Source organism: Populus nigra, chromosome 11, assembly GCF_951802175.1.
Source record: "Populus nigra chromosome 11, ddPopNigr1.1, whole genome shotgun sequence".
NCBI lineage: Eukaryota > Viridiplantae > Streptophyta > Magnoliopsida > Malpighiales > Salicaceae > Populus > Populus nigra.
Genome location: NC_084862.1, coordinates 2,979,732 through 3,007,294, shown reverse-complemented (window position 1 = coordinate 3,007,294; position 27,563 = coordinate 2,979,732). Strand labels below are relative to the sequence as shown.

Sequence of the window (27,563 nt, the reverse complement as noted above, 5' to 3'; positions counted from 1 at the left end):
TGTATTTCTTTATCATTTTGTCTTCAATTAGTCATCCTGTTCGTATGATTTGGCTTGCGAGGTTTGGCGACCTTACCCTTACCCAAGTTGTTGGTGTTTTATTTTTTTGGAGTTGTTTTTGTTAACTAATTTTTTTTGTTTTTATCCTTCTACATTTTGATTATTAGGAATTTGACATTATTATTATTTTTTATTTACTTTCTATGAGGTTAGCCCGACCTCATGCCTCGAGTCGCGAGTTTGTTATGCTAACTCGAGTTGATCCAAGATTTTTTTTGCTATTTTTCTTCAATTTTATCATTTAACATTTGATTATCTTGAAATTGAGCTTCATAATTTTTTTTTGACAAGTCAACACAATCACCTTTTCTTTTTAAATTTGGTCCATTTATTATTGTTTTTTTTCATCATATAATTAAATCTAAGCATCTTATTCGATCCAATAAGATCTATAATTGATCAAGTCATCAGTGTTTTTTTTAAACATGCTAGTAGTGCTCAAATATTATTTTTTTTTCAATTAAAAAAACAATACTAGCCTGATCATGACAAAATGTTGGCCATCTATCGAGTACATACGAAGCAACATTCATCTCCTTTGACTACCACAACTAATCTTTCGCAATTTAAAATTAGTAGTACTGCCTGAAGAAGTAATAAGTTCAGATTGTTAGTAAAAAAATAATTGAGCCTGAGGTTTCAATTTTGAGCTGTGCATGTTATTGGATATTTTATAAGATGACATGTTCTCCATTGAATGGTATCTTAGCTTCATCCATGATAAAGTTGCTCTGAGGTATTTACATTCGTGCGTGGTCGCAAAACACAAAGTTCATATATATTGTTAAAAGTGCTCTTCTCTGAAAAATTAGCGTTAAAGACATGAGAAAAAAATTGTTGATGGGTGGAGCTGAGAAAATATTCAATGCTGATGGGTTGAGTTTTTAAAGGTATTTGATTTGAATCGAGTTTTAAATTAAATTAAATAAAAATTAATTTTGTTAAATTATGTTGATCTAATTAAAACTTAATTTTTTTTCTCAAAACAATAGCTTTTTATTTTTCATTTAAAAATCTTGAAATTAAATTATTTTGAATTGACCCAATAACTCAAGGTTTAAACCGGACCAAGTTTGCTAACTTCGACTTCGACTTCGACCAAGTTTTTTCTTATACAGAATATATTTCGGCTAGTTTGAGTTTCAATTGAGACTCGATAAGTCTCCTCTCCCAACAATCTTAAAAGCGTCCCTCTGTGTTGGCTTACTTCACTTTGTACCTAAAATTCGAACTCAGAATTTCGAAAAGAAAATTACCCTTTTTTAAAAATAAAATTTCGTATGATATAAACTCTAATAGTTTTTTGTTTTTTTGCCCCCCGAATAACTATAATATTAACTTGTAAAGCAAAAGGAAATGAGAATAAAACATGCTCATTGATGAAATTCTCTACTTTCCATTCCCGAACTTCAAAAGGATTTCAAGAGCGTTATTGCCATCTTTATGGAAAGGAAATAGTTAATTACCAGGAAGCAATTCTAAATTTGTGGATGGAAAGAATAACTAGTGGACTGGCAAAAGCTTTGCAAGATAGAAGCAATAGCAATAGACTCGTCATCTTGTGTGGTACCTACGTCCTCCATACCAAGTTGATCACCCTTCTCCATCTCAGGCGGTGGCAGTGGAGGTGGAGGCGCCTCTTGTGAAGGAGAGGGATGCGCGAAGAAAGGGTAGTAAAAGTTGGTACGAGCTCTTTCAATGCCACTAAAAGAGATGGAGGATAGATCATATGCTACAGCAGCTTCCTCAGCAGTGTCAAACGTGCCTAGCCAATGCCTCTCTTTAGTATATGGATTGCGAATCTCGGCAGCATATCTCCCCCATGGTCTTCTCCTTACTCCAAGGTATCTACTTGATTGCCTAGAGCTTCTTTTGGGGTTTCTGTAAAGCAATGGAGGGAAGTTTTCCATTCTTCTTGATGTTATTACAGGTCGAGCTGGCTATGGGAGGAGGGAAAAGAGGGGAGTGGATTTATATGCAAATTATGTTGCATAATCAAGGTGGCCTTTGCTGGTTAAATTATCCACTCTTGATCCCTCACTAGATTGGTAGAGCCATAATAAATTAGAAGTCGTTTTCATGTTAATTTATCAATATTTTCATAGTAGTCAAGAGGGGCAGGTAATATGCATAGCTCATCAAAGAGTAAAGTAATGGATATGTTCATGATATCTTGTTTCTCTAATGGCTGTTTGTAGGGTTTTGCCTCCTTAAATTCCTCGCTAATGACACGACTAGTGTGAACAAAACGCACAAATCAATGGAATCCATGAGGCATTTGCTACCTGTTGGCATATTCTAGCTAGCGATCTCTATCTCACTTTTTTCAAGAAATCCAAAATGTTTTTTCTATAAACAATCTATGAATCAAGCTGCATGTGTGCAAAGTAATGGCAAAACGCCCATCACATCAATGGTGATTAACTGGAACTTCCAACAAGAAGCATAGGGAAAGCTGAAATTTTTTCTCCAGTTTTCTTTACCTACCCTGGTGGAGTTGTTGATACCTCCTCACCCCTACTTGATTATGGCAAAATACGAAGTGGTTGAGTTTGTAGCTTGCAGTTCATGAAATCGGAAACAAAAAAGTTGTTATTTTGATTAAATTTTCCAGGGATCAATGTTTACATATATATATATATATATATATATATATATATATATATATATATATATATATTAATTAACAAAATCTTATAGGGATAGGGCGTGCAAGTTTCGTTGCAGCTATATACATAATTTATTACTATAGTTAAATTACTATTTTCCCATTTGATGGAAAAAATGAGAGGCTTTGTATAAGGGTAATTTAGTCTTTTTAAAAGATCCATTGGATATTAAAAAATTATTCAAGGGGTATGTTAATCTTTTCATTTTTTTTTTGCATAGTAAATATGTTTCTACCCCTGAAATCAACACAATTTAGTTGTTGATCAAGAGTTATTTTATCTTTTTAAAAACTTTAAAAATATCAAAATATTTATTTAACTCTTAGGTAAGGAAAAAAAATTATAACAGTTGATCAAAAGCTTTTTTGTTTTTTCACTTATTAGTTCTAACAAAAATGTGTTTACCTTAAAAACAAACAAATATCAAGGCATAAGTTTGGGGCATTTGTGTTCTTTCACGATGTTTTTTTTTAGAATTTTGAGTTTATGGAGGGTATTTTGGTATTTTTTATTTGGAAAAATATATTTTTATTTGAAAAAGGTGCTGGATTGTGATGAAGACGTGCCAACACGTAAATGTTGTTCATGCCTTTTGGGTGGTGCATGCGACACCATACGATGGTCAAACCTACCCTTTCACTATGTTCTTAAAAGCTTCGCCGTGTTCTCTTTCTTATGAGGCAACAAATGGCAGTGGATGATGGGCGGTTTATCGTAAACGATTGTTTCCCCCCCTTTTTTTTTTCTCTTTTTTAGAAAAAATACACGTCTGTCTTCTTTTCTTTAGGTTTTTCAATTTCAATCCCTATGTTTTTTATTGCTTTTTTTTTTCGACTTTGGTTCTTTTATAAAAGTTTTTTATGTTTTCAATTTAGCCCTTGTTCTTTTGATTTATTTTTTCCTTTTGTTAAAGTTTTTTTTTCTTTTTAATTTAACCCTCAAATTTAATTTTTTTATGCCATTTAATTTATTTTTTATTTCAATTTTCACTCTCATTCTTTTAATAACAATTTTTTATATGACTGACTTTTTTTAATTTTTATCCTTCGGTATTTGATTTGTTTGAGAATAAGCTTCGTAGTTTTTTTATTTGTCATGCTTTCAATTTAATGATAAGTAAAACGGGTTTGAAAATTTATGCAATTCAATATTTTTTTTTCTCATTTTCTTTTATGATTTTATCATTCTACACTATTTTTTTTTAAATTAATTTTTTGAATTATCTTCAATTTATTCTCTATTAGTTTATCTCAATCTCATGGTCTAAATAATTAGCTTTGCAAGTCTTTTTTAAATAAAAGTTTTTTTTCTTAAAATATTTTGTTTGTATTTAATTTTTGAAGATTTTTTTTATTTTATAGATGAGCTTTATTTTATATAAAAAAATATTTTTCCTTTTCTTTTATTCAAATGTGATTCTATTTTAGCAAACACAAACAAGTATATATCTCATTTTATGAGGTCAAATATCTTAACCTATATTTATCTTTTAATTTTTTCAGTTTTTTTATTTATTATTAACATTTTATTTATTTACATAAATAATAATCAATTTATTTAATTAGATGTTTTTATAAACCTTTTATTTATACTTGAATTTCTTCTATGTAAAAGAACATATCAAAATAGTCTACATACCCAACTAAACATCGCGTAGATCAGGTAGTATACATAGAGGAGACGGATATACACGGTCAAAATTTGTCATCATCAATAAAAATGTAGACACCAGGTCATTACAATGGACGATTACAAATGATTGACTTTACAGCAACTTCCTTCTTCTTCTTCTTTTCTGGGTCCATGACGGCACTTGATCGATCTAAGTGAGCTTTCGCCAGAGAGATCCTTTGGAAGCTGTCAAACACTTCACCTTCGGAAAAAGAAAACCAGCCTTTGCGGGGTTTCCATCAACAAGTGAATTCTCATATATCTCTTTGCACTCTTGCATAACCTGTGAAAGGAATGACATGAGAATAGATTTCAGAAATCTACCCGAGTCCTATCATGCTATATGGTGCAACTGTAGATATCCCAGTGCTCTTGTTTAAACCCTGTGAAGCCCTCCCCCTGTTGCTGATAAAAAGAAGAACCGGCAACACATGCAGTTCCGACGAGAAATATATGGTTTGGGTTGGATCGTTGATTCATCACATTAGAAGCATTTGAGGTTTGCAAGTGTCTTTTGTACATCAGATTTATGTAATAGGTTTGCATGTACCTCTTTCGCATCCTTCCGTGGTATGCCTTCTCGCAGTCCAACAAGCTTTTCAACAACTTCAGGCTGCGATTCGCAAGCACATTACACAAATCAGATACCAGGTTCATCAGAGGCACAAACCTTGGACAATCTTGACACGTACAAATATAGAGTGCACCTTTTCTCTTGGAATATATAACTTGAATTGAAAGAAATCACTAAGGTCTAACCCATTAATTTGCCCTAGCCTATCATACAATTGACAACTGGTGATCTACTCATGCACAATGGATCCAGTATAAGATGAATAATTATCATACCAGTATCATCACTCAAAAGGAGAAATATTAAGTGACACTTACCGGGCAGTCGGGTTGATGTTCAAGAATATTTGTATAGATGAGTGTGAAGGAATCCAAACTCTCTGCTGAAGCAAGTTCTCTCAAATCACTCAGTATCCGGACTCTACTTTCTACTTTCTGAAGCAAAGGTCAGTTGATCAAATATTAATGAAGAACAAAAAGATGATACAAGAACTGTTTATCTCAAAAGAATTACTTGCGAATATACTAAACATAGAATAATTCAAACAAGTTTCTACATGGAACAGCCACTTACAGACACTGTGATATACTCCCTGAAGAAGTCCATAATAACCTCTTCATCTAGCCTCATCCGTTCTATTGTCTCTTCCTTTATGTAGTTTCTCTGCAATAATCACAACAAATTAAAGATTAAGTAAATTTAAAATTGAAAGAGACACGGGGTGCATACATGCAGGCTTATCTTCCAAGAAAATAGAAGGTTCAACTTTATATTTGAAATAAAACCTGAGTCAGAAGGTGATCAACGTAAACCACCATTGTTTCCTCAAGACAAGCTTCAACAAACCTCCTAAATGATCTTTCTTCAATATACCTGAGGTACCAAAAAGAAAACATATAAGACCAACTTTTCTTGTTTAACCTACAGATACACGAACAATAATGATGCATTTGTGTGCAAGAAAATATGTAGTTTCCAGTAGATAAACTAATTTACACACCAATTGATATCTTAGATGTTGAGATAACAACTTCCAGACTAAGAGGAAAACCTAATTTCAATAACCTAATCACATGGGTATAGCTAATGTGTTAGTGCAAGGTCCTTCAAAATTTTCCCAGAATCTCTCTAAACAAATAAGAAATGGTAGCGGGCTGAAACCCTGTGATATTCCTCTAACCCTTCCCCTAACAATAGCAGGCTGAAACCCAAGCTTCTGATCCCAGGCTGCATGCAAAATTCAATTTGCCATGTAATTTAGTGGCCTTGGCTATAGAAGTTGGGACTTCCCTTAGAAAAATCATGAGTCTTTCCCCCAGAAATGTGTAGTAAAAAGAAAATGTTTACCTGAGAAGCCCATACAACAAACAAATGAAGCTTATAATGTACCTTTAGCTGCGATACAGCATGAACTAAAATGACTTGTATGTGGGATCTATGAAGTTAATTTGCTATAATGTACCTAAGCATCACTTGTACCTATAGTGCAATGCATCCCACAAGATGTCACCCAAAAGGCAGAACTCAGAAGAAGAAACACTGACAAAAGAGCAGCAAACTTACATCTTTACATCTGTAAAATAATCACCAAATGTAGCAACTAGGTACTCCGTGACCTGTCCTTCGGACCACTCTGAAACATAAGGTAAATGCTTAGAGGTAATATTTGATAGATCAAATGCATTAAGAAAATTAATTGAATCAATATCTTTCAACATATCTGAAAAATATTCTATGAAAATCAACATAAGCTCTTTCAGTAGCTAAACTTAAAACATTTCAAGATAGGCACATTTTATTTTTCATAAAAAGTAGATTCTTTCAGTAGAGATATTTTCTCTATTTGCAGTGTACTCCCAGGGTAGCATCATGCCCTAATGAAATAGATTCTTTCACCAGGGCAGCATCAATAATTTAACATTAAAATTGTATGTCTGCAAAAATTGTTTAATTATAGGCATCCAAACATATAGAATATGGAAGTCTTAATGAAAGTAAGAAAAATAAGGTAACTAAAATGATAAAATTAAACTCTATATTTCCTCCTAAAATACATAGTCGTGAAAAGCTATTATGCAGGCCCCCATCACAGTGATTAGATATTGTGATTGTATTGGCCTGTTAATATGCACTTGAATTTTGTCAGCTTGGTACAAATTATTTAACACAGATAGCATAAATGACATGTTAAGAGTTAACCAAGATAACATTATAGAGCATGGTAAAGCTGAACATTACTTTACCTTTATGATAAAGCTTGACAATTAACTCCTGCACACCAGGATCTTCAAAGATAACCCTAACAGTTTGATGTACAGCTTCCTGCCATCAGCAGATAGATTAAACATTTATTTAATGATATCAAATTTGTGCAGGAATGCCAATAAAAATGCTAATGTATGCTAAGCAAGGCCACTAGCTATAGCAATACAAACATCAGGATTGTGGAAGAAAATAGCATTTGCAGTGAACAAACTCCATGCTAGACAATGCTGTTGGAACTTAGCAGCCATCACAACAATAAGTATACACATGTGCATACACAATTCAGGTTTCCTCTAATTGATCATTATCCTATCTGCAACAGTGTAGATGTTACCAAAGGAAATACAATCAATTAAAAGAATAAAATGACTCTCCCCATTATTACCGTTGTACATTCTTCATCAATGCACAGAAGTTCTAAACTTTCCATATCTACTGTTTACAAATCCAAATCAACAAGCACACAAAAGATCGCTCATCACCCAGAAAACTTTTATTTATATTAAAAAAAAATTAACAAACAATAACTAATTAATCGATGAAGGATTTCTGCTTCAAGCTGAACACTTGAAACATGCGAAGCCAAAGTTCAGAAAAGTAAAGGATGTATAAATTACGTCGGTCTCTACTTGATTTCATCACACCATCACATATAATGGAGATATAGCTTGGATTCCATATGAAATAAGATATCATACATGGTCAATAAGAAGTTTGAAGGATACTGGAATATAACAAAAGAGGCAGAGAGAAAGGCAGAACCACTGTCGTCATTTGTTTATACCTTTGCAACCTCTAGGAAACCTTTGCAAGTATCTTCAAAGTTAACCTGTGGAAGTGACAAGGATAATGGATTTCATAAGGGAAAAATAAAAGCGCTACATATTGCATTTCAACTATGCAATTAGCATAGTGGTTCTGAAGCATATCATAAAGTAATGCAACTGAAAATCTTGGCAAAGATTTGAGACATTTAACTTATGATATATAATTAATTACCTATTAAAGTGGGATCACAATAATGCAAAAACCAATGTCTTTAAGCAGCATTGAATATAACGCTGTGATTAGTAGGTGTTTATTTGCTGCAGTCTACACATTGGTGCACACAAACACACTCATACTGACCAGAGTGAAAAGGGAAACAGGAAAAATGAAACAAAAATATCCACCCCAATATAAGAAAACTCGTAGAAGCTGTCCTGAAGTGGAAGTAAAAATAGGCAAGCCGTTACAAAGAACAGTTACATCTTTATCAAGGTACCTTTCACAACCACTGTTGCCTTTTCTATTCTGGAAGTTGGCATGCCTAGCCAGGTTCATGAAGTAACAGGTAAATCACTTAGGTTAGAATGACTTTCTCTCAGACCTTCAGCCATGACTCACAGAATAGGTAATATGAATATGAAAAGATTGCACGCAACAAACTAATCAATTAAAAGCCCAGGCAAGGAAAAAGGCTGGAAGGAAAGCTTCCCTCCTTTGATTAGAGTGGAAGGAACAAGAAGAATATGGGATGCTGCTTCCTCCTAGATCTGTCAATTTCACTCACTATAAAATGGACAGGTTTAGAGGAACAGAGAATCTTTTAATATTTTCTATATTTTCCCTTTCTGAAGAAATAATTTTTTATGAAATACACGTTCCTTTTGTCAGGAAAAAAAAAATTAGTCCTTCCTTTCATTACCCCAGCAACAGAAGAGAAGGTAGTCCTTCCCTCCAACCTCTCCTTTATTCCCATTAAGTTTTCAACTTCTTTCCAATTTTCCCAACCTCAGACAAACAAGTTGTTTCCATCAGCAATGTGATCATTTTAACTATAAGAAAAACTGATGAATTGAAACAGAAGCGAATAGAAGTAATCATATAAGTAACCTGCTCAGCATAGTTTTGTGGTAGTGCTTCCATGGTGCTGTTACTCAACTCCATTGCGAGGTCATAGCAGCGCAGATTGTTATTTATCTGTTTGTTATTTTCATAGAAAAAACAAGCGGCTAACAAAATAGAATTTAATGCCTAAACATGATAAATTACTTGCATAAAATGCATATACAAAAGTACACAAACCATTGCGCATAAAGGTTCCAGACCAATTTCTGAAGCAGGTTCCTCAAGCCTCTTCCTTTCAGCACCTTGAAAATCTATCATCACCTATAAAACAAAAGTGAAAGAAATTTAATCATTAGAAACAGAAAACAACACCAAGCACGTGGTCAGAAACTAAAGACTGAAGGCAGACTTAAGCAGTACTAGCATGAAGCATAAATAACACGCTCAACTAGATGCTACTGCGCAAAATTACAATAAAAACAGTCATCCCTATGATGCCAGGAGTCATCCAATTATCAAGGCAAAGAAGAAAGGTCAGGTACAACAAGCTAAAAAGTGATTAAAGTGAACATGATTGTTCCATGTATTACCATATTCTTCAAAATACAGTCGAACTTTCTTCCAATTTTTACACTTAAATTAAACATAAATGTTGCTTATTTCAGCAGAATTTATCTACACTTGCCTGAATTATAGCCAACGAGATCCTGTATAGCATGACATCTGTGCTATTATCCCTAACAATCTGAACTTGCTCCCCAAGGATCCTAAACAGATCAACAGCAGCTGGAGTATATAGCTTTCCATCATCTGTTTTCTTTGGTGGCTGTACCTTATCAGCTTCTAGGATATTCAAGTACCATTTCTACAAAAGCATGAGCAAAACCAACAGCTATGAGAAATAGAAAAGGTGAAAGCCGAATAATGAACATATTCCATACATAATAGCATTGCAGAGCTATGGGATATCATGTAATTACCCTTGTTGTAGCTTGCATTCTCTCAACATATGAATTCATGAGGGGATCCATGGCTCCACTCTCGGAACAAACTTGAGCAAGTGACTCATCAACACCAAGTCCAACCAAATTATCTTGATATTCAACTACCCAACCAGTTACCTAGTTGTAAGCAATCAAAATTACACACCACTCAATCTACATGAAAGAAATCATCAAATGTTACCCTAATGTGAAAACAAATGAGACCCGGGGAAAAGAAAGTCTTTTTTCCCATAGAAGAGCATAGTATTATATTAAGGAAGTTATGAAGCACTGCACAGCGGGAGAATGGTCATCCTCCAATATCGTGTTCTTATAGGTATGAAATGAGTTGTTTCAAACACATTATCAACCAGGTGAATACCTTTAAAATCTCTATATTTGATAACTCATTTGCCCTGTCGCTCAACAATCTGAGCATCTGAGTAAACCTCTCTGTATAAAGGTTTACCAGGAGTTGGAATACTTCATATCTGCAAAACATCAAAGATCAACTTAATATACCAAAGAAAACCCTTAGACCAACCTATTTCAAGAAGATGATGCTCTGCTCCAGAGAAGGTTTCTAGGCAAAAAATAGTAGTATACATTAATGCAATAAAAAACTATTCAGAGTCCAAGGCAAAGCAGTTTCTTAGACGTGCTAATGTCAATCAAGAAAATCTACACATTACCAGATAATGAAGTGTGTGATCTAAGTCATCATACTCTCCAATAAAGACATAACTTCCAAATTAGGCCATCCAATCAAAACTTAAGCTGACTTGAAGGACCAGATTACAACCAAAAGGAATCTTACAAGCAACCTTTTTCACATATATTTATTACTAATAGCTAGCAAATGAATGTGCCATTTAGGGAGACTACTGGACATAATACACTGAGAGAAAATAGCACCAAGCCTGAAATCTCCATTCAGGGTTCCCCTAGTTCCTTTTGTTGCAAGCGTCAATAGCACGCAACAAATGTTCAATTATACAACTTATCTCAACCAATATGTTACAAGTTCTAGTGATATGAGTGATTATTAGCATGGGCAACAAGCAAGATTAGAGATTGTCAAGCCAGAAGAGAAGGTTTAGCAGAAGTGCATTAGCAGAGATGGCAACTGTCATTGTAACTAACTTTGCAGCAGAAACAATGGATTACATGTGGCTAAAGTTAGTTAATTAGTCAGTCAGTCAGTCAGTAATCGGTTAGTTTAGCAGTTAGTTGCAAGTTAGTTAGTAGTTCAATCCTTGTACAGAAGAAGTTTGTACAGAAGCTTGAGGCAGGCAATAAGAAAATTACAGTTTGATGTAGAATTGCATTTTCTCTCTAATTCTTCTCATTCTCTCTTCTTTCTACTCGTCTTAAAGTTTATTTGTTTTGTTAAGGGAAACCTTAAAACAACATTATTTGCCGATCTTGATTTCTCCACCTACATTCTCTAATACCTCCGACAATGGTCAAAGGATTGAAACCCCAACACAATTTTGAGGACCACTTGCTTTGGTACCAATTTGACGTAGTGTGGGAAGAGTGAAGCAGTAGAAAACAGAAATTACAGCAGAATAATGGCTAAAACTAGGATAAAATTGAAGTTAGAACAAGATAATAGAATTTAGGGTTCACAAGAAACCTCTAGAATCTGAATATATTGATAAAATAACAAAGAACTACTTTTCTCAATAACCTAGCAGTCTATCTATAATAGTTTAAGCACCATATCCTTGTAGGAAAAAAAGGATTCCTAGTCTTAGTCCTCAAGTAGAACTACTTAGGAAATACTGTATAAAGTCACATGGTAATCACATGACCCTAGATTAATTAAGTAACCCTAATATCACAAATATAATAAAATAAATCCTGAACAAAAGCCCTGTATAACTTACCGTGGGGGAAAACATGGGGCCACATAGTCATAAATATCACCAAGCTCTTCACCAATCTAAAAGTCAAAAAAAGAAAACGAAAACGCAACATAAGGAAAATCATTGATTGATTATGAATGTTTCAGCATTGACAGCTTCCTGATAGATTATAAACTAAAATTCGTTTACAAGCAAAGCAATGCTAAAGACAGCCACATAAGCACATTAAAACAAGTAAACAATATGGCAAACATGAAATCCTAAAAGGCAAGAAACTATGTTTGATTTCTCTTTCAAATAAAATAAACACTTTATCAACTCCCAGCATAATGGTGGAAACATGCACAACCAGAAGAGCAAAGGCAATCACATGCACAACCAGAAGAGCAAAGGCAATCACATGCACATGCTCGCCCACACAGACAAACTGCTGCGATGGGAACCAATCCTTTCCCCAGTTCAGATAAAAAGTTACAGTGTATAAAAATATCAAATCTCAAAGACCAGGGAAAAGTAAATAGTGTACGTACTGTTCGTGCTTCTTCCAAGGCAGCTTTGAGGTCTTCAAATACAAGCTGATGAACAAATACCATTATCAATAATACAAGACACCAGAAGCAAATATTTATATCGAGTAGAAGATTAATCAAAAGATGCACACCTCTGTCAGTAGCTTGTTAAACCGTCCTTCAACTGCCTTTCCTATACTCTCGTAGCATTTATCCTTATACCTTTTACCCTGAATCTTCAACTTCTGTTGCATAGGGTTTTTGGAAGAAACTGCTGTGGTGGTAGATTTTCTGTGATCCACATGTAAACTTTCTGTTAGTGATTTTTCCTTTGTGGATTAAAGGTGCAATGAAGCATGAAATGGAAATAGACAAAATAGATACAAAATCACTGATGAAAAACGTAATTCAGAGTTCAAGCGAAATAAAGACACAAATAGGTAAGACTCTAGTTACTTGGCAGATCTGCGAGGATTTGCAACTGTTGCCATTGCACCACCTCCCTCAGCCTCAGCTGCCTCCTCAGCAACTTGTTCATCAAGAATTTCTTGCATTTCCACAACCCTAGAGAGGGGAAAAGGGATAGAGTAGCATTTCAGGTCTATAGTGAATTAAGATAAAAGTGCATGTCCTAAATTTTCAACATGCTGGATATGATCTTTTGCTTTTTATAGTTTTACCATCATTTGTTGAATCAAATGCCAAATCAAACCATAACTGATGTAGTAACAGTATGATGCCTCTCTTTATCATGCTAGTCGCATTAGAGCAGACAAAAAGGACTCTTTTATCATAGCAAGGATTCTGTTACAAACAAAATGGTTAAAACAGAATGCCATCTCTAATTACCTAGATCTCCTATCATCATCTCACATGAGACTAACCTCATAATCATTGGAACCTTCAACAAGTAACTATTATTATGACACTAATAGATGAGTACTACTTTAACAACATGAAAGTGAGAACATTTTGAGGATATGCAGCAGCCTAAGTACAAAAGAGAGAAGCGTGGAAGGCTTGTCACAAACGTACCTTAAAGCACGAACCAGCGTTTGTGGGCTGCCAAAGTAGAAAGCAAAAGCATAGTTATTAGAGTTGAGCATGGAAAAAAGAATCACAAGGTCGATAAAGAATATATATACTGTGTTACTATTGCACAGAGTAGTAGAACTAATGATTGAAAATTATAATTGGAGCATTTTATTGTACAAAAAATCTAAATACATTCACAAGAAAAATTGTTAGGCTTCATATTTCAAGGATACCATGAAGCCCGGGAATTGAGAAAAAAGAATTTCAGCCCCAGTTACTCAGTTCCCTCTTATGCACATGTCTGTCTAATCAACAAACATCTTGACATTTCCAGGATACCATGAAGCTTGGGGATCGAGTAAAAGAATTTCAGGCCCAGTTACTCAGTTCTCTCTTATGCATAAGTCTGTCTACTCAACAAACATTTTGGCATTTGTTAATGAGCAGGCAAAATGACATTTGCTTCTCGTACCATTGGAATCAACTACATAATGCTAGGTTTTGTAATTTTAGCCCTTTGAGGTTGCCTTTTGAGACTGAATGCCTATAAATAGACAATGTGGTAATATCAGGAGAATGGGTTCCATTTGCCATAGATAACATTAGTTTTGGTTCTTTGGAGACTTTTGGTGGTAAATTCCCTACCCCAAGACCAGATCCCATATCAAACTGAGACCTCTACTCTACTAAAGGGGAGTGGCTTTAGTTAACATGTTTCAACCCAATGAGAAAAAGGCTTCCATCAAGGAATGAGGCATTTTCTTAGAAAATGACATAACTTACTTCAAACCAACCTCCCATAAAACAGTTACACAACACTGTTTTGATTGATTTCTCACATTGAGCATACAATTTATGCAGGTAGAATGACAGAGAGAACATTGGTAAGAGCCTTGTCACAATGTGGCCCCAAGAATTAGGAAAAAGTATTCATATGCTCATTATCACACACTTTGATAGAAAATAAAGAGTATACCTTTCTTTAGAAAGCTTAAAGAAGTTGGAAACGTGTCCCCATAAAGTATTTTCAAAGGTTTCCCATGTCCGATCTACATCTTCAAAATATTCTCTGGCCATTGCACATAAAACATAATAAAGTCATTGAACCTCAAGCTACAAAAATCATGCACAAACATAGAGAGAAGAAATATGTCAACTATAAAGGTTCTGCCTTCATCTTTAGCGTCGTCCATCTCTTTCATTTTCATCTTAAACATTTCTGGGCCATTTGTGCTGCTAGGACATTGAGCTTTTGCAGTATAATGCAATTCAACTCAAACTATTTGTCTTTACAAGTAACATAAAAGAAATTCCAAGAAACGGAGATGCACCAAAATTGCATCAAAATTACCACCAGGCAAGACAAAACTTCTTGGTTGAGGCAAAGCCAAAGTGCCAAATATTAGCATTTTTGTTCAAGGAAAAGTTGTTGGGAAAAAGTTATTTTAGGGAAATGGTAATGAGGTTGTCATCAAATTCTGGTCTCCTTGGTACAATTCAAAGGCTGGCATAACAAGGGGTTAAATGATTTTTCTTCGACACTCTAAATATTATGTATAACTACATGTAATTTATATCAGCACCATGCAACCGCGTCGATCAATTTTAAAGGAAATCATAGCTGAGCCAGCACTTAAATTGCTATTTATTTTCCCTTTAATATTAGTAATTTGCTGTGCTACATCAAAATTAACTTGAAAGGGAAGATCCATACCTTAATCTGCCAACCTCCTCTTTGTGAGATCCAGCAGCTGCTAATGCAAACCTTCGTTTCCCATCAAGTGCAGTTAACCTCTATGAGAAATTAACAACAAAAAGTCATCAACCATGATACAACTAGACACACATGAGAAATATTCAACTTAGAACTTGACAAGATAAAGAATTCAGCTTTACCTCATAAGTATTAACAATTTCTCTATCATCACTCAACGAATCTCGTGCCTCTGCTGCTTCAACAGATATCGACATCATACCTTCGACATCCTACATTGAATCAAGAGGTAAAGAAAAAGGTAATCACAGAGCAAAATAATAAACTCAGAATATTCATAATAGCTAAAGCTTCGGGCATTAGAACATACAGCATACAGCTTATAAGAGAATGACTATCACATCAACTAAAGATAACACACTCTCATTTGCCACACTAATCACAAGCAACCATGGCTGTCAATTTTGGAACAGTATTTTTTGGTTTCAGAGTGTTTCGAGGTGTCGTTTCGGGGTTGTACAATTCACACACACACACACACACACACACATATATATATATATACATATTTCAAAATATTAATTCAACAAACATAATTTCAATTCAAATCCAAAGATAAACTAACTTGAAATTATGCAATTTAAATTTCAAACACAAGTAAAAAAATGGGAGTTGAACCGATATAACCCGATCAACTTAATAAGTCCAAAGACAACCTAGACGACTGGTAAAAATATAGTTGGATTCAAAAAAGTTTAAGATGACACTTTTTTTAAAAAAATATTGGGATAACAACATATTGGATCAACCCAAGTCAACCTTCCAAATCCATGAATCAAGCCATGAGACCATAATAACTCCAAATAAAGCAAATCAAAACAAATTATGAAGCTCAATTCTCAATAAACATATATATATATATATATTTCAAAATATTAATTCAACAAGCATAATTTCATTTTTTAAATGGGAGGTGAACCGGTATGACCCGATCAACTCAGCCAGAATTTATGTAACTGGCCGAGATTCTGAGCAAGACGAAATCTATTCCAGTTTGTTCTGTTTTTTAAATTGGAACGAGATATACTGGCCATGCTGGACGGAACGAACAGAATTGACAGCCTTGCAAGGAACAACTACAAGAAACCTAAAGGAAAAAAGGTGGCACCGACCTTCAGCGTAGTATTAAGATTATTCCTTGCATTGCTAAGTAGCTTTATCTGATCATGATTCTCAATCAAAGTTTGACATTCTTGACATAACCTAACACACAAATAAATCAATTATTAAATCAAACCAAAAAAAAATAATGCAAAAGTATCTGTCCTTTAAAAAAGAAAACAAAACAAGAATCAGCAAAATGAGGACATACTTTTCAATAGAAATGAAGTTCTCTCGTAGCTGATTGATCGTCTTCTGAGACAAGGACAACGATTCCAATCCAGATTGTGCTTGTTCCACCTTCATTTTTACATTATTTAAAATAATTAACACATCAAAATAGAAAAATAGAAACAATATAAAATCAATAAGCAATAATTAATTAAGTCTGTAATTCTATGACAAGATTACCTGCTCTGCTACCATTGTACTAAGTTGCGCATCATTAGCCTAACAAAAACGGAAAAAAAATAGTAATATCAATTTAACTGAAATACGATCCATAAAAAAAATGAAAAAGAAAGGATGAATTTGATCGAAATGCAGTTACTTGTTGGCGAGCAATGTAATCGGCTTTGATAGAAGCAATAGATTGAAGAAGCTCTGGAAGCGGTAACAGTTTCGCCACCTCACGCACGGCGGTTTCTTTCGCTTCGATGCCGAGATCCTCCGCCATCATTTTCGATTTCTAGTACAGAATTACACGCAATTTAACTGAAAACAAACAGAAACTGAGTGCGTGTGTGTGTGTATAAGAGAGAGAGAGGGGGGAAATTTGGCTTAGGAATTGAATTCTGTTATGACTTTGAACGGAAATGGAGGAAGATGGAGAGGAGACTGAAGAAAATGTTGATTTTCTCTGAGAGAAGAGAACGACACGTATTTCGACATTTGATAAGAACGACTCGTCGCTGGACTCCGAGCTCCGTTTTCTTCTTTTTTCTCTGAAAGATGATGTGGCATATAGGAACGACTTGTCGGATCATTGCTGCTTTAGTAGCTGCGTCTGTTTTGCACCTGCTTTTCCGTTTGCGTATGTGTTTGCGTTTGGGATGCAAAAAATATAGCAAAGTGTTTGATAACTATAAAAATTGTGTTTTATATTATTGGATTTATTAAAAAATTAAGGATGAAATATAGTTTTTGTGAAGTAGTTTTTATATGTTTTTTTAACTGAGTTTCGTAAAATACTATTTATTTTTCTTTTCAAAAGTGCTTTTGAAAAATTTGAATTTATTTTATTTTTGCTTCAAATTAATTTTTTTTTGTGTTTTTAGTTCATTTTAATGCACTGATATCAAAAATAATTTTTTAAAAATAATAATACATTATTTTAATGTATTTTCAAGTAAAAAACACTTTGAAAAGCAACCGCAATCACACAACTACTAAACATGTTATACATGTTTTTTGCTGTACATAAACTTCAATCATAATTTTTACCAAATATTTATCTAAATCTAACTAATCTCAGGTAATCATACTTTTTAAAAACTTATTTTTTTTTTCAAATCACAACCATAAAAGTTACCTAAAAAATACATACATATGATATTGTAAATGGAATAATTTCTCATAAAAAGCAAAACCACACCCCTTCTCTCAGTTACTTCAATCTTTTCTCCTGTAAAAAAAAAAAACTCGAATAGCCTCTGAAGTTTTGAACGTCGGAATTCTAATTTTAATACATTGAATTAGCAGAAAACACGTTGCAATCGGGTTTTGATTGGATCAACCTTGAATTTTAATTTTTTTTATTTGTTTAAGTTCAGTCCGGTACCAGTCCCAGATCAGTCGGCTCCCAAATTGATCCACCTGGCCGGGCTGGTTTCAAAACTATGCATGCAATCCTAATTTTCTAATATGAGCCTTAATTAAATACATCAAGCTTAGTTAAAGAGGCCTGTCATTTTATGGCTCATAAATATGTGTTGAAAGTCACTTCTTTTCTTCTTCTTTTTGTCACTGCATCTCGAATGAAGTTATATATAATATTAATGTGTTTAATTCTACGTACCATATTGTCACGGTGTAGCAATACTGAGTTGGCCATAGGATCTATCTCGCTTTTTGTTTTGGTTTGATCATGTTTTCTGAACCTGCTTTGTTTCCTGAGGTTGTGAGTTTTTTTTTACCAGTTTTGGTGTAAGAAGATGTTCAAGGTAATCGCTCTTATTATTTTTTTTAGATTAATAGGGATATTTGGATCCATTTATATATATCTTAACTAATTTTATAGGTCTTAAAGTTAATGATTATTTAAATTTTCAGTAGCCTTAAGATTTGTAAAATTTAAATTAATAATTTTAAAAATAAACTCAAAACCTAACTAGTTAAGTTAAATATTTTTAATATTTTTCTTCGTTGCAAGCTTTGCGAACAACAAGAATATTAGGATTAAAAGGTTTGTTCTCTCTGTGATCTCAAGTTCGAGCCCTGTGGTTGCTCATATGATAGCCACTGGAAACTTACATGATCGTTAATTTCAAGACCCGTGGAATTAATCAAGATACATGTAAGCTGATCCGGACACTCATATTAAACTAAAAAAATAATAATATTGCCTCGATGATTTCTTTGTATCCTCGGTTAGCACTTCAGTCCCCGTCCTCATTTTTCTCTTTTATACTCTATTTCTGGCTATTCTATCACAACTATTTAATATTATAATAATAATTATTTTTTAAAATATTGTGTCATTTACAAATAAGGACAATGATCGGATAGTTTGACCCTTTTCCAATGGACCCTGTCTGTGAATTAGATATGAGGGATGCAAGAGATATTAATATTTCATTACTAGATTTTATTGGGACTAGTTGGTAAGTTGAATCGATTTTTTAATATTAAAATTAAAGTTACATTTTATTCCCAATAAAAAGAACTTGTACATTGATTTTACCAAACCTAATTGAATAGTGGAAGGTGAGTTTCGTGTGCCAAAAATCCATATAACTTTATAATGATTTAGGGTTTGAATCTTACAATAAAAAAACTATAAGAAAGTTTTTATGAATGCATTACTGCTATTGTTACCTGAATATAGAAAACTTAAAATATTTTTAAAGTAGATTTGGGAGTGTGGTTGCGATTGTTTTTTAAAATGTTTTTCATGTCGAAATATAGCAGAATGATATTATTTTTATTTTATTTTAATTATTTTTAAAATTAGCGCATCAAAATAATTCAAAATACATAAAAAATTAATTTTTAATAAAAAAAATAAATTTAAATTTTTAAATAACACGATGACATTGACGCAAGTAGTTCTAATCATTAAATTGTGGATATGCTATAACTGGATTCCTAGAATAATTTTGCAAGAATGTCTGTGGATTGAAATGACATGATTAAGCCTAAAAATAGATTTAAATCACCTGGGTGATTGGTTTGATAAAAAAAAATCATAACTTTCAAGATAAAAAAATTATAATTTTTTATTTAATTATTAAATTATCTTCAAATTTTATCAAGATATAATTTTTTATTTAACTATTAAATTATTTTTAAATTTTATTTACATATTCTACAAGCCTGGTTATATAAGAGTATTAGTTTAGAATAACTAGTTAAGTTCTAGAATAATGCAAAATGTACTATGCTTATGTAATAAAACAATGGAGGTGCTACCATATAGTCGGTGGTTTAATGGTAAAAGCGTGAAATTAAGGGATTTGTTTTTCTTGTGGTCTTAGATTCGAACCTTGAGTTGCTAATATAATGGTCACTAGGGGCTTATATGGTCGTTAACTTTAGGGCTTGTGAAATTAGTTGAGATGTGCGCAAACTGATCCGGACACCCATTTTATAAATAAATAAATAAAACAATGGAGGAGGGTGAGACTCGCAAACAAACATGGAGGGTATGGATAAGTAATATTGTTGGATCAATATATATATATAAAAAACATCCTGTTAATATTCAGACATGAAAACCACATCGATATATTTAATTAGATCATGCACTTAATGTAAATTTTGTTGAACGTAGGTTGGGCTCGAAACAAACGTTCAAACTTGATCAAGATTTTTTTCTCTTTTCCGCTCAAGTTTACTTGTCCCATGACTCCATGAGTGCTTGCTGTGGCAACTTAAATCGCTACCTGCTAGATTTCAATGAACATCTTCCAATTTTTCATCAATACCAGATGCAATCATAAATGACAAGCTCGTGTTTATTTTCAATCCCAGTAACATCATTACAAGGATTCCAAGGTTACAACATGGATACATATAGTGCATTACACAACAGCTTTTAATCCATCATAATCATAAGCCACTTGAAATCCAACGATTAATGGCGGTTCAGTCAAAGCCAGGTATCTAATCCCCGTTGTGAAGTCGAACACAGCACCAACATCACTAGTAGTAAGAGCTAGATCATACGAAGAGAGCTTGTAAGCAACGAGCTTGTAGTTGGACACAAATGAGCCTCCCACGTTAACAATCCTGAATATGGTATTGACATCACCTTCAACTCCACCAATTGTCAGAAGCTCAGTTGATGAACTATTACTACTTTCATGCATCCACACCATTGTTTCGTTAGTGCAGTTTGAGGTGCTATCAAAACTGATGTATAAATCAGTTGAATCTGTGATAAAAAGTTCCTGATCCCCACTAGCAATCGTAAATGTTACTGGTGTACCTGTAACGCAAAAGTTTTCCAGCAGAATAACATCAAGTGGGCACGTACCGTTTATGTCGTTGCCCAAGCTGACAACACCACCAACAATCGGCCATTCACTTGAAATCATGTAATATGGAACTCCAGGGAGAAGCCCCAAGCCTTTAACGTCAAGCACTGGATTCCCTGAAGCACGAACTGCTTCAGGGAGCAGTGTCAATGTGGAAGCCAAGAGAAGGAAGGAGAGGGGTAGAAACAAAATATTCTTCATTGTAATATTGTTTGAGGTGTGGAAATGAGCAGAAACAAGCTTGGATTTATAGAGTAGCTTGGGACTATTGCCACCTACTGTCATTTTGCTATTTTCCACGTCTCTGGCCAATTTCCTGATCATCTTGATAAGTCCTTTTCCAGTATACCTTACCTAATGTTCTTCTCTCTCTCTCTCTAATTCTGCGTTGTGTTACTCGCAACCATTTAGCATTCCAAAGGGCTGGAAATTTTATATTCGGAGAAACAAATCATTTGTTGTGCAAGGACAGTGAATGGGAAAACATTGTAGTCGTTGACTAGTAGTTAAGCCCTGTTGCTTCTTTTCACTTCTAAACCATTTACTTGCTATTTTTAGAGGCTTAATAATATTATTAACATTAACAAAACACTAATGTTTTGTGTTTTATGTTTGCCTTTGTTTATTTTTTTTAATTTCACCTTGTACTCAATTTTATTTTTATTTTTAGAATTTTTTTTTATGTTGGGTCATATACCAATCTCATGCATTCAATTTTTTTTATCGATATCAACCTTCAATATTAAATTTATTAAAAGTCAGATTTTTTTTCCAATTATTTTCTATGAATTTATCTCAATCTCATAACAAGTTAAGGCAGTTTACACAGATTATTTTTTTGAGCTGCCTTTTCTAATAATTTTTATTTTATTTTATCTTTTAACATTAGGTTAGTTAGAAATTAGGCTTCGTGATTTTATTTTTTATTTTTCTTTCTATAATCTCGATGTCATGACTTGGACGTGGGTTTGACCAGTTGCCCAAGTTGACCCTGTTTATTTTCTTGGGTTCTTTTTTAATTGGATTTTTGACTCTATTTATTTTCTTGGGTTCTGTTTTAATTGAATTTTTTTAATTAGGCTTCATAATATTTTTTTTATTTTCTTTCTATAGAATTATCCTATTCTCATGACCCGATTCACGGATTTGACAAGTTAACTTGAGTTGATTTTATTTATTTTGAGTCATGATTAATTTTTTTTATTATAAAACACATTTTGGATATTTTTTCTATTCTATGTTAAAAAAAATTAATTCAATCCAGGCGTGCAGTGCAGACCAATAATCCAATAATTCCTAAAATATGGGTATGCTCCTCATGCTATATCAAGTAGAGGTTGAACTTGCAAGAATATTTTTTTTTTTACGAATAAATCAATCGAAGTATGAATGGCTTATTTAGTCATCATGAGATAAATTAAAATTGATTCGATGATATAATTAGGATTAAAACCAAAACAAAATTAAAAAAAAGAGAGAGAATATCTTTCGGATAACAAAACTCCAATATTTTCAGTTACCGGGTCCTTCAGCACTTGGATGCTGTTTTTTTTTAAAAAATAAAATAAAATAAAACGAAAGAGCATCCACAAGTCAATAATGGCTTGAAAACTAAAAATCTACTGCCAAAGAATAAATAGCATCTCCGAGCTTGTTAATTTTGTAAGGTTTGTACCGAAGCTGGATGCGGATGTCCCTTGAAGATATTTCGGATAGGAAATGATTTCTTTCTTAATTTTGGATGTCCAAGTGATTATACTTTGGCTAGAAGAACATTAAGTAATTAATTAATTAAACAACAAAAGAGGCGATGTTTGCACCCTCTCACAAAGTGCAACTTATTTAAATAGTATTTTTCTGTTTATTTTAAATTTATTTTTTATTTAAATTATTTTTTTTAATATTTAATTTGTTAAGAACTGAACTTTATAATTTATTTCAATTTATTTTTATAAAATTATTCTAATCTTATCATGACTTGAGTTGCAGGTTTTATGAATTAACCTGATTGATTCAGTATTTTTTTTTTAATTGATCTTTTTTTTCTCAATTTTATTTTTTCATATTTTATTGATTGAGAAATAAGTTTTATAATTTTTTTTAACTTATTTTTTATAATATTATTTTAATCTCATGACTCAAATCATATGTTTGATTGGTTAACTCATGTTGATTTGGGTAATTTTTTAAATTGATTTTTTTTTATTTTCATCCTTTAACATTGGATTTGATTAATAATCATGCTTCACAATTTATTTTGATTCACTTTCTATGGAATTATCTTAGCCACATGACTCGAGTCACAGGTTTGACGGGTTAACTCAAGTCTTTTTATTAATTTTTCTAAATTGATTTTATTTTTATTTTTATCATTCAATATTGATTTGATTGAAAATTGTACTTTATAATTTGTTTTGATTTGTTATATGTGGAGTTATCATGAACTTATGATTATGGTTACAAATTTCTAAGGTTAACTTGGATTTACTTGAGTCTATCCAATATGTTGTCTTTTAAACAAACATGCATGTGGCTTAATTAAGCCCGAAACCATTTTACTTAGATTCATTCATGACTCTTCAACTTTTCACAATATAAACTAAAAAGAAAATATTATATTTTTACCATCTAGGATATTGATTTTAAGTTTCATAAAAACATGTTAATCAATAATTATATTACATCAATTTATTATTCATCCATAATTAGATTTAATTAATTATATTAATATTTCATGTTAAAAAATTATTTTTAATTTAACTCTAAAAGTAAATTCACCTCCCTTTTAATTTGAATTAAAACGTTAACATTAACATTAACTACGTTTTCAAAACAATTTTTCTAACGTTGGATTTCAATTTATTTTATTATAATTTCTTGCCCCGTGCAAGTGGCAGTTGATAATAATAATGAGCATAAGATGGAGGTAGGTTTTTATTAATTGTAGATTAAACTTTTAAGACCTCTTCTGATTTTAAAATTATTTGAGAATTAGTTACAATATTACAGGATTGGTCGTACAGGATTTATTAAGAAAAAAGAAGCAAATAAGGACCATATTGAAAAATTTGTAAGACGTTGGTTACTAAAAGTAACTTTGTATAAAGTCCTCGCTAAAATCTCACTGACCAACGGTTATTTTTGTCTCTTCTCCACATCATCTAGATAATTGGTGCTTTACCTACTCTCATTTTGTTTTTTTTTTCCTTCAATACCACGTGCCATTTGCATCCATCACATTTTTTTTTTAAGGATATCTTCTGTAGATTGCGTGTATTAAATTAAGTTTTCATCGTAGAGATATAATGGAAATAACTTGAAATTAAAGAGTTTATTTTTTTATAATTTTAGATTAAATTTTGTAATTATTAATATAATAATTACAAGAGATTTATATTAAATTATTTTTAATTTTTTTTAAAAAAACATCTAATAAATACCTTAAAACTTTGATAAATTTATTTTTTAACCCTAAATCAATATTTAATCGGTCAAAAAACCACACTCAACCAAGTAAAAAGTAGTTATCAAACCCACTCTCAGTCAATTCACCATTATCATGATGTCTTCTTCAAACAAAATTGATTCTATGTTACTATATAGATCTACAGGAGATTTAATAAATTCTCTTTTTTGTGTTTTTGCAGTTTTAACAAATTTGATTACACTTGTACATGTTTTCACAATTTCATAAAATAGTATTAAAATAAAGATAAATAATCCTTCTAGTGGTAGACAATGCTTCATTTGCTTGTAGAATTCTAACAAAAAAAAATTATTTTCAACCCTTTTTTTTTCTTTTAGAAATTAACATCTGATAAATACCCTAAAAACTTCAATAAACTTATTTTTTAACCATAAATCAATATTTAATCGGTTAAAAAACCACACTCAACCACGTAAAAAGTAATTCTCAAACCCACTCGAAGTGAATTCACCATTATCATCATGTCTTCTTCAAACAAAATTGATTCTATGTCATTATATGGATTTACAGGAGATTTAATAAATTCTCTTTTTTGTGTTTCTCCGGTTTTAACAAATTTGATTACACCTGTACATTTTTTATTTGATATAAATTTGTAATTCCTATGACTTCTTGTTTTTTGCAACACATTTAGTTAAACAACAAATCATGTCTGTAGAAATCTTCTCACATCTGTCCATATAACATCTTTCTCCATGTAGTGACCCTGCAATGAAGTGCGGGCATGAAAAAAAGAAGAAGAAGAAGAAGGGATTCCTCACCACTGATTTATCCTTAGTAATCACCGATAAATTCTCATAAATTACTTTATTACATTTGTTTTTTAAAAGGGTTTGAAAGCTGTTAACGATTCTCTAGTTGGAAGAACGGAGAAAAAATGTCAACTAAGCAGTTTGTTCTCAACAAAATTTGCAGTCATCTTACCCGCAACACAACACGGGAAGATGACTAGCTAGTTTCTTCCTAGATGTGATCATGGTTTTGTTAATACAAAGTTTAAGAAGAGTGAAAATGCATATAATTATGGCCAAGACTTCGCCAGCTTCCATGGGTGTCAAGAGCTTATGGACACACAGCAACAAAAGATCATCCCAGTTTAACAATGCATGCTGCAAGACTGTTTTAATCATTGATTTCGAGGCTGTTATCAATTTTGTTCAAAATTCTTGAGAAAAGATTGCCGTGAATTTGAGGTTTTAATTTCCTTTTTTTACAGTGATTAAGACCATCGAGAGAATGTAAAAAACCAAGAGCATAGAAAAATAAACTACCACACCAGCATCCCATGAAAGATCATATAAAGGGATGGCCAGTACTAGGCCAAACAAGAGAAGAATAAATAATATGTGGTCTCAAGTTCGAGTTTAATGGTTATTTATATAATAACCACTAAAAGCTTACATGATTATTAACTTCAGAATCCGTGGGTTAGTTAAGGTGCGCGCAAACTGACCCGGATACTCACATTAAACTAAAAAAAAAAATAACTATGAGAGGTGTAGCTTAATTTCAAGGGGTGTAATTTAATTGATTATATTTTGAATTTGCTCTCCAAAAATTACTAATTCGAATCTCATAAACTTTAGGGTCACTAGAAGTTTACGTGGTCGTTAACTTTAAAATTCATAAAATTAATAAAGATGTGTATAAACTAAGTATCCAGATACCCACATTAATCTATAAAAAAAATCACGTACAATATATAATTAATGAGCACTCCTTTGAACACTTATTCCAAGCACAACATTATTAATTATTACTCCACTTATTCATCCATCGTTACCAGATTATATATATATATATATATATATATATATATATATATATATATATATATATATATATATATATATATATATATATATCTGTGGATTATTACAAGTACAAGAACATCACATTACTCATTTTTTAATCCGTTACTCTCTTCTGCCGCTTTCACAAATGCATGTTCATTTGATAATGACAAACATGGACTTTCACATCTATTATTAAAAAATAATATAAATTATATTTTTAAAATTTTAAATTGAATTAATTTTTTAATATAATATCAAAGTTTTAATGACTAAATGATTATAAATTTAAATTTTATTATTTTTATTTATTTAATAAAAATTAAATACAAAATAATGTATACATGTATAACTTTTAAATTTAAAAAATTTTCACTAATAAAATATATTAAAAAATAATATAAAATATATTTTAAAAGTTAATCTAATAACTTAAATTTTTAAGTTGAATTGATTTTTTTAAGAGCTATACTCGACAAAACATAACCCGATTCAAATTCAAAATCAGAAAAGAACATGGCTAAAAGCTTGTAGCGGTTACCAAATCTCCATCCCTTGTTGATAATCCTGAATTCAGTTTTGGTCTTACCTTCACCAATTATCATAAAACCTCCGTTCTCTTCAAACCTCCATTCGGTATTGAAACTGATGAATACAGAGGTGGAATCAGATAACACATGCCAGCAGCTATCACGTACATGGTGAACCTACTGAGCTCCTCAATATGAATTCCGAAATTAATTTAAATTGTACAGCTTGAGCAAGTATTTTCAGGGTCCATTCGGCGCCTTGACAATGTTAATAACTCAGTAAAATAACTCATTTCTTAGTTTTTATAATTCAAAAAATATCATATATAATTACATAAATAAATTTATAGTAATTATATAAATATTAGTTCTATCTTTTTATGCTTAACTTGAACTCTTCAATAATATATTACCAGCCTATCTTTTTTTTTTTTTTGCCAATCATTTAAAGTTTAGCTTTTTTTAATATTAAAAAAATATTCTAATAATATTATGAAGATCTACGAGCCATTCAACTTCAAAACAATTTCATCCCTCTAATTCCAATTTCATTATTGATTTAATTATCTTGGCCAACTTCCAAACTTTATGGTTTGTGTTCATAATAGCTTTTATATATATATATAATCGAGATATTATTAATGAAACTATAATAAACTAGAATTTAAAACATTAAAAGATGTACAAATTAAAAAGAAGCATCGGCAATTGCTC

General features: G+C 32.1%; 3 protein-coding genes across 3 annotated transcripts; all 3 read right to left on the bottom strand.

The window, feature by feature from the left end:
• Positions 1 to 1,436: 1,436 nt before the first annotated feature.
• On the bottom strand, positions 1,437 to 2,079 carry LOC133706372 (ethylene-responsive transcription factor LEP-like). The gene has a single exon (XM_062131896.1). It carries the CDS (start codon positions 1,968 to 1,970, stop codon positions 1,539 to 1,541), a length of 432 nt encoding a protein of 143 aa, XP_061987880.1. The 5' UTR covers positions 1,971 to 2,079; the 3' UTR covers positions 1,437 to 1,538.
• Positions 2,080 to 4,281: 2,202 nt separating this feature from the next.
• LOC133668580 (exocyst complex component SEC6) lies at positions 4,282 to 17,219 on the bottom strand. The gene is made up of 25 exons (XM_062088521.1): positions 16,893 to 17,219; positions 16,754 to 16,792; positions 16,554 to 16,642; positions 16,354 to 16,444; positions 15,364 to 15,453; positions 15,182 to 15,261; positions 14,444 to 14,536; positions 13,468 to 13,494; positions 12,889 to 12,996; positions 12,585 to 12,723; positions 12,454 to 12,498; positions 11,945 to 12,000; positions 10,435 to 10,543; positions 10,050 to 10,190; positions 9,755 to 9,934; positions 9,307 to 9,390; positions 9,115 to 9,201; positions 8,024 to 8,068; positions 7,218 to 7,296; positions 6,538 to 6,607; positions 5,760 to 5,847; positions 5,548 to 5,637; positions 5,292 to 5,408; positions 4,951 to 5,013; positions 4,282 to 4,683 (listed from the first exon to the last, which is right to left on the bottom strand). Exons 1-25 carry the CDS (start codon positions 17,019 to 17,021, stop codon positions 4,552 to 4,554), a joined length of 2,271 nt encoding a protein of 756 aa, XP_061944505.1. The 5' UTR covers positions 17,022 to 17,219; the 3' UTR covers positions 4,282 to 4,551.
• Positions 17,220 to 20,491: 3,272 nt separating this feature from the next.
• LOC133706176 (kunitz trypsin inhibitor 3-like) lies at positions 20,492 to 21,378 on the bottom strand. The gene has a single exon (XM_062131652.1). The coding sequence runs from the start codon at positions 21,361 to 21,363 to the stop codon at positions 20,584 to 20,586; it is 780 nt and encodes a 259-aa protein (XP_061987636.1). The 5' UTR covers positions 21,364 to 21,378; the 3' UTR covers positions 20,492 to 20,583.
• Between the last annotated feature and the right edge of the window lie 6,185 nt (positions 21,379 to 27,563).

What these genes read in the sequence shown, in the direction of transcription:
- LOC133706372 (XM_062131896.1), bottom strand. Translation starts at nt 1,970, where the DNA reads ATGGAAAACTTCCCTCCATTGCTTTACAGAAACCCCAAAAGAAGCTCT.
- LOC133668580 (XM_062088521.1), bottom strand. Translation starts at nt 17,021, where the DNA reads ATGATGGCGGAGGATCTCGGCATCGAAGCGAAAGAAACCGCCGTGCGT. An exon ending in ACGCTGGTTCGTGCTTTAAG is followed by an intron (nt 12,997 to 13,467) that starts GTACGTTTGTGA and finishes TCCCCTCTCTAG; the next exon opens with GGTTGTGGAAATGCAAGAAA. An exon ending in TATTTTACAGATGTAAAGAT is followed by an intron (nt 5,848 to 6,537) that starts GTAAGTTTGCTG and finishes TTGGTACCTCAG; the next exon opens with GTATATTGAAGAAAGATCAT.
- LOC133706176 (XM_062131652.1), bottom strand. Translation starts at nt 21,363, where the DNA reads ATGATCAGGAAATTGGCCAGAGACGTGGAAAATAGCAAAATGACAGTA.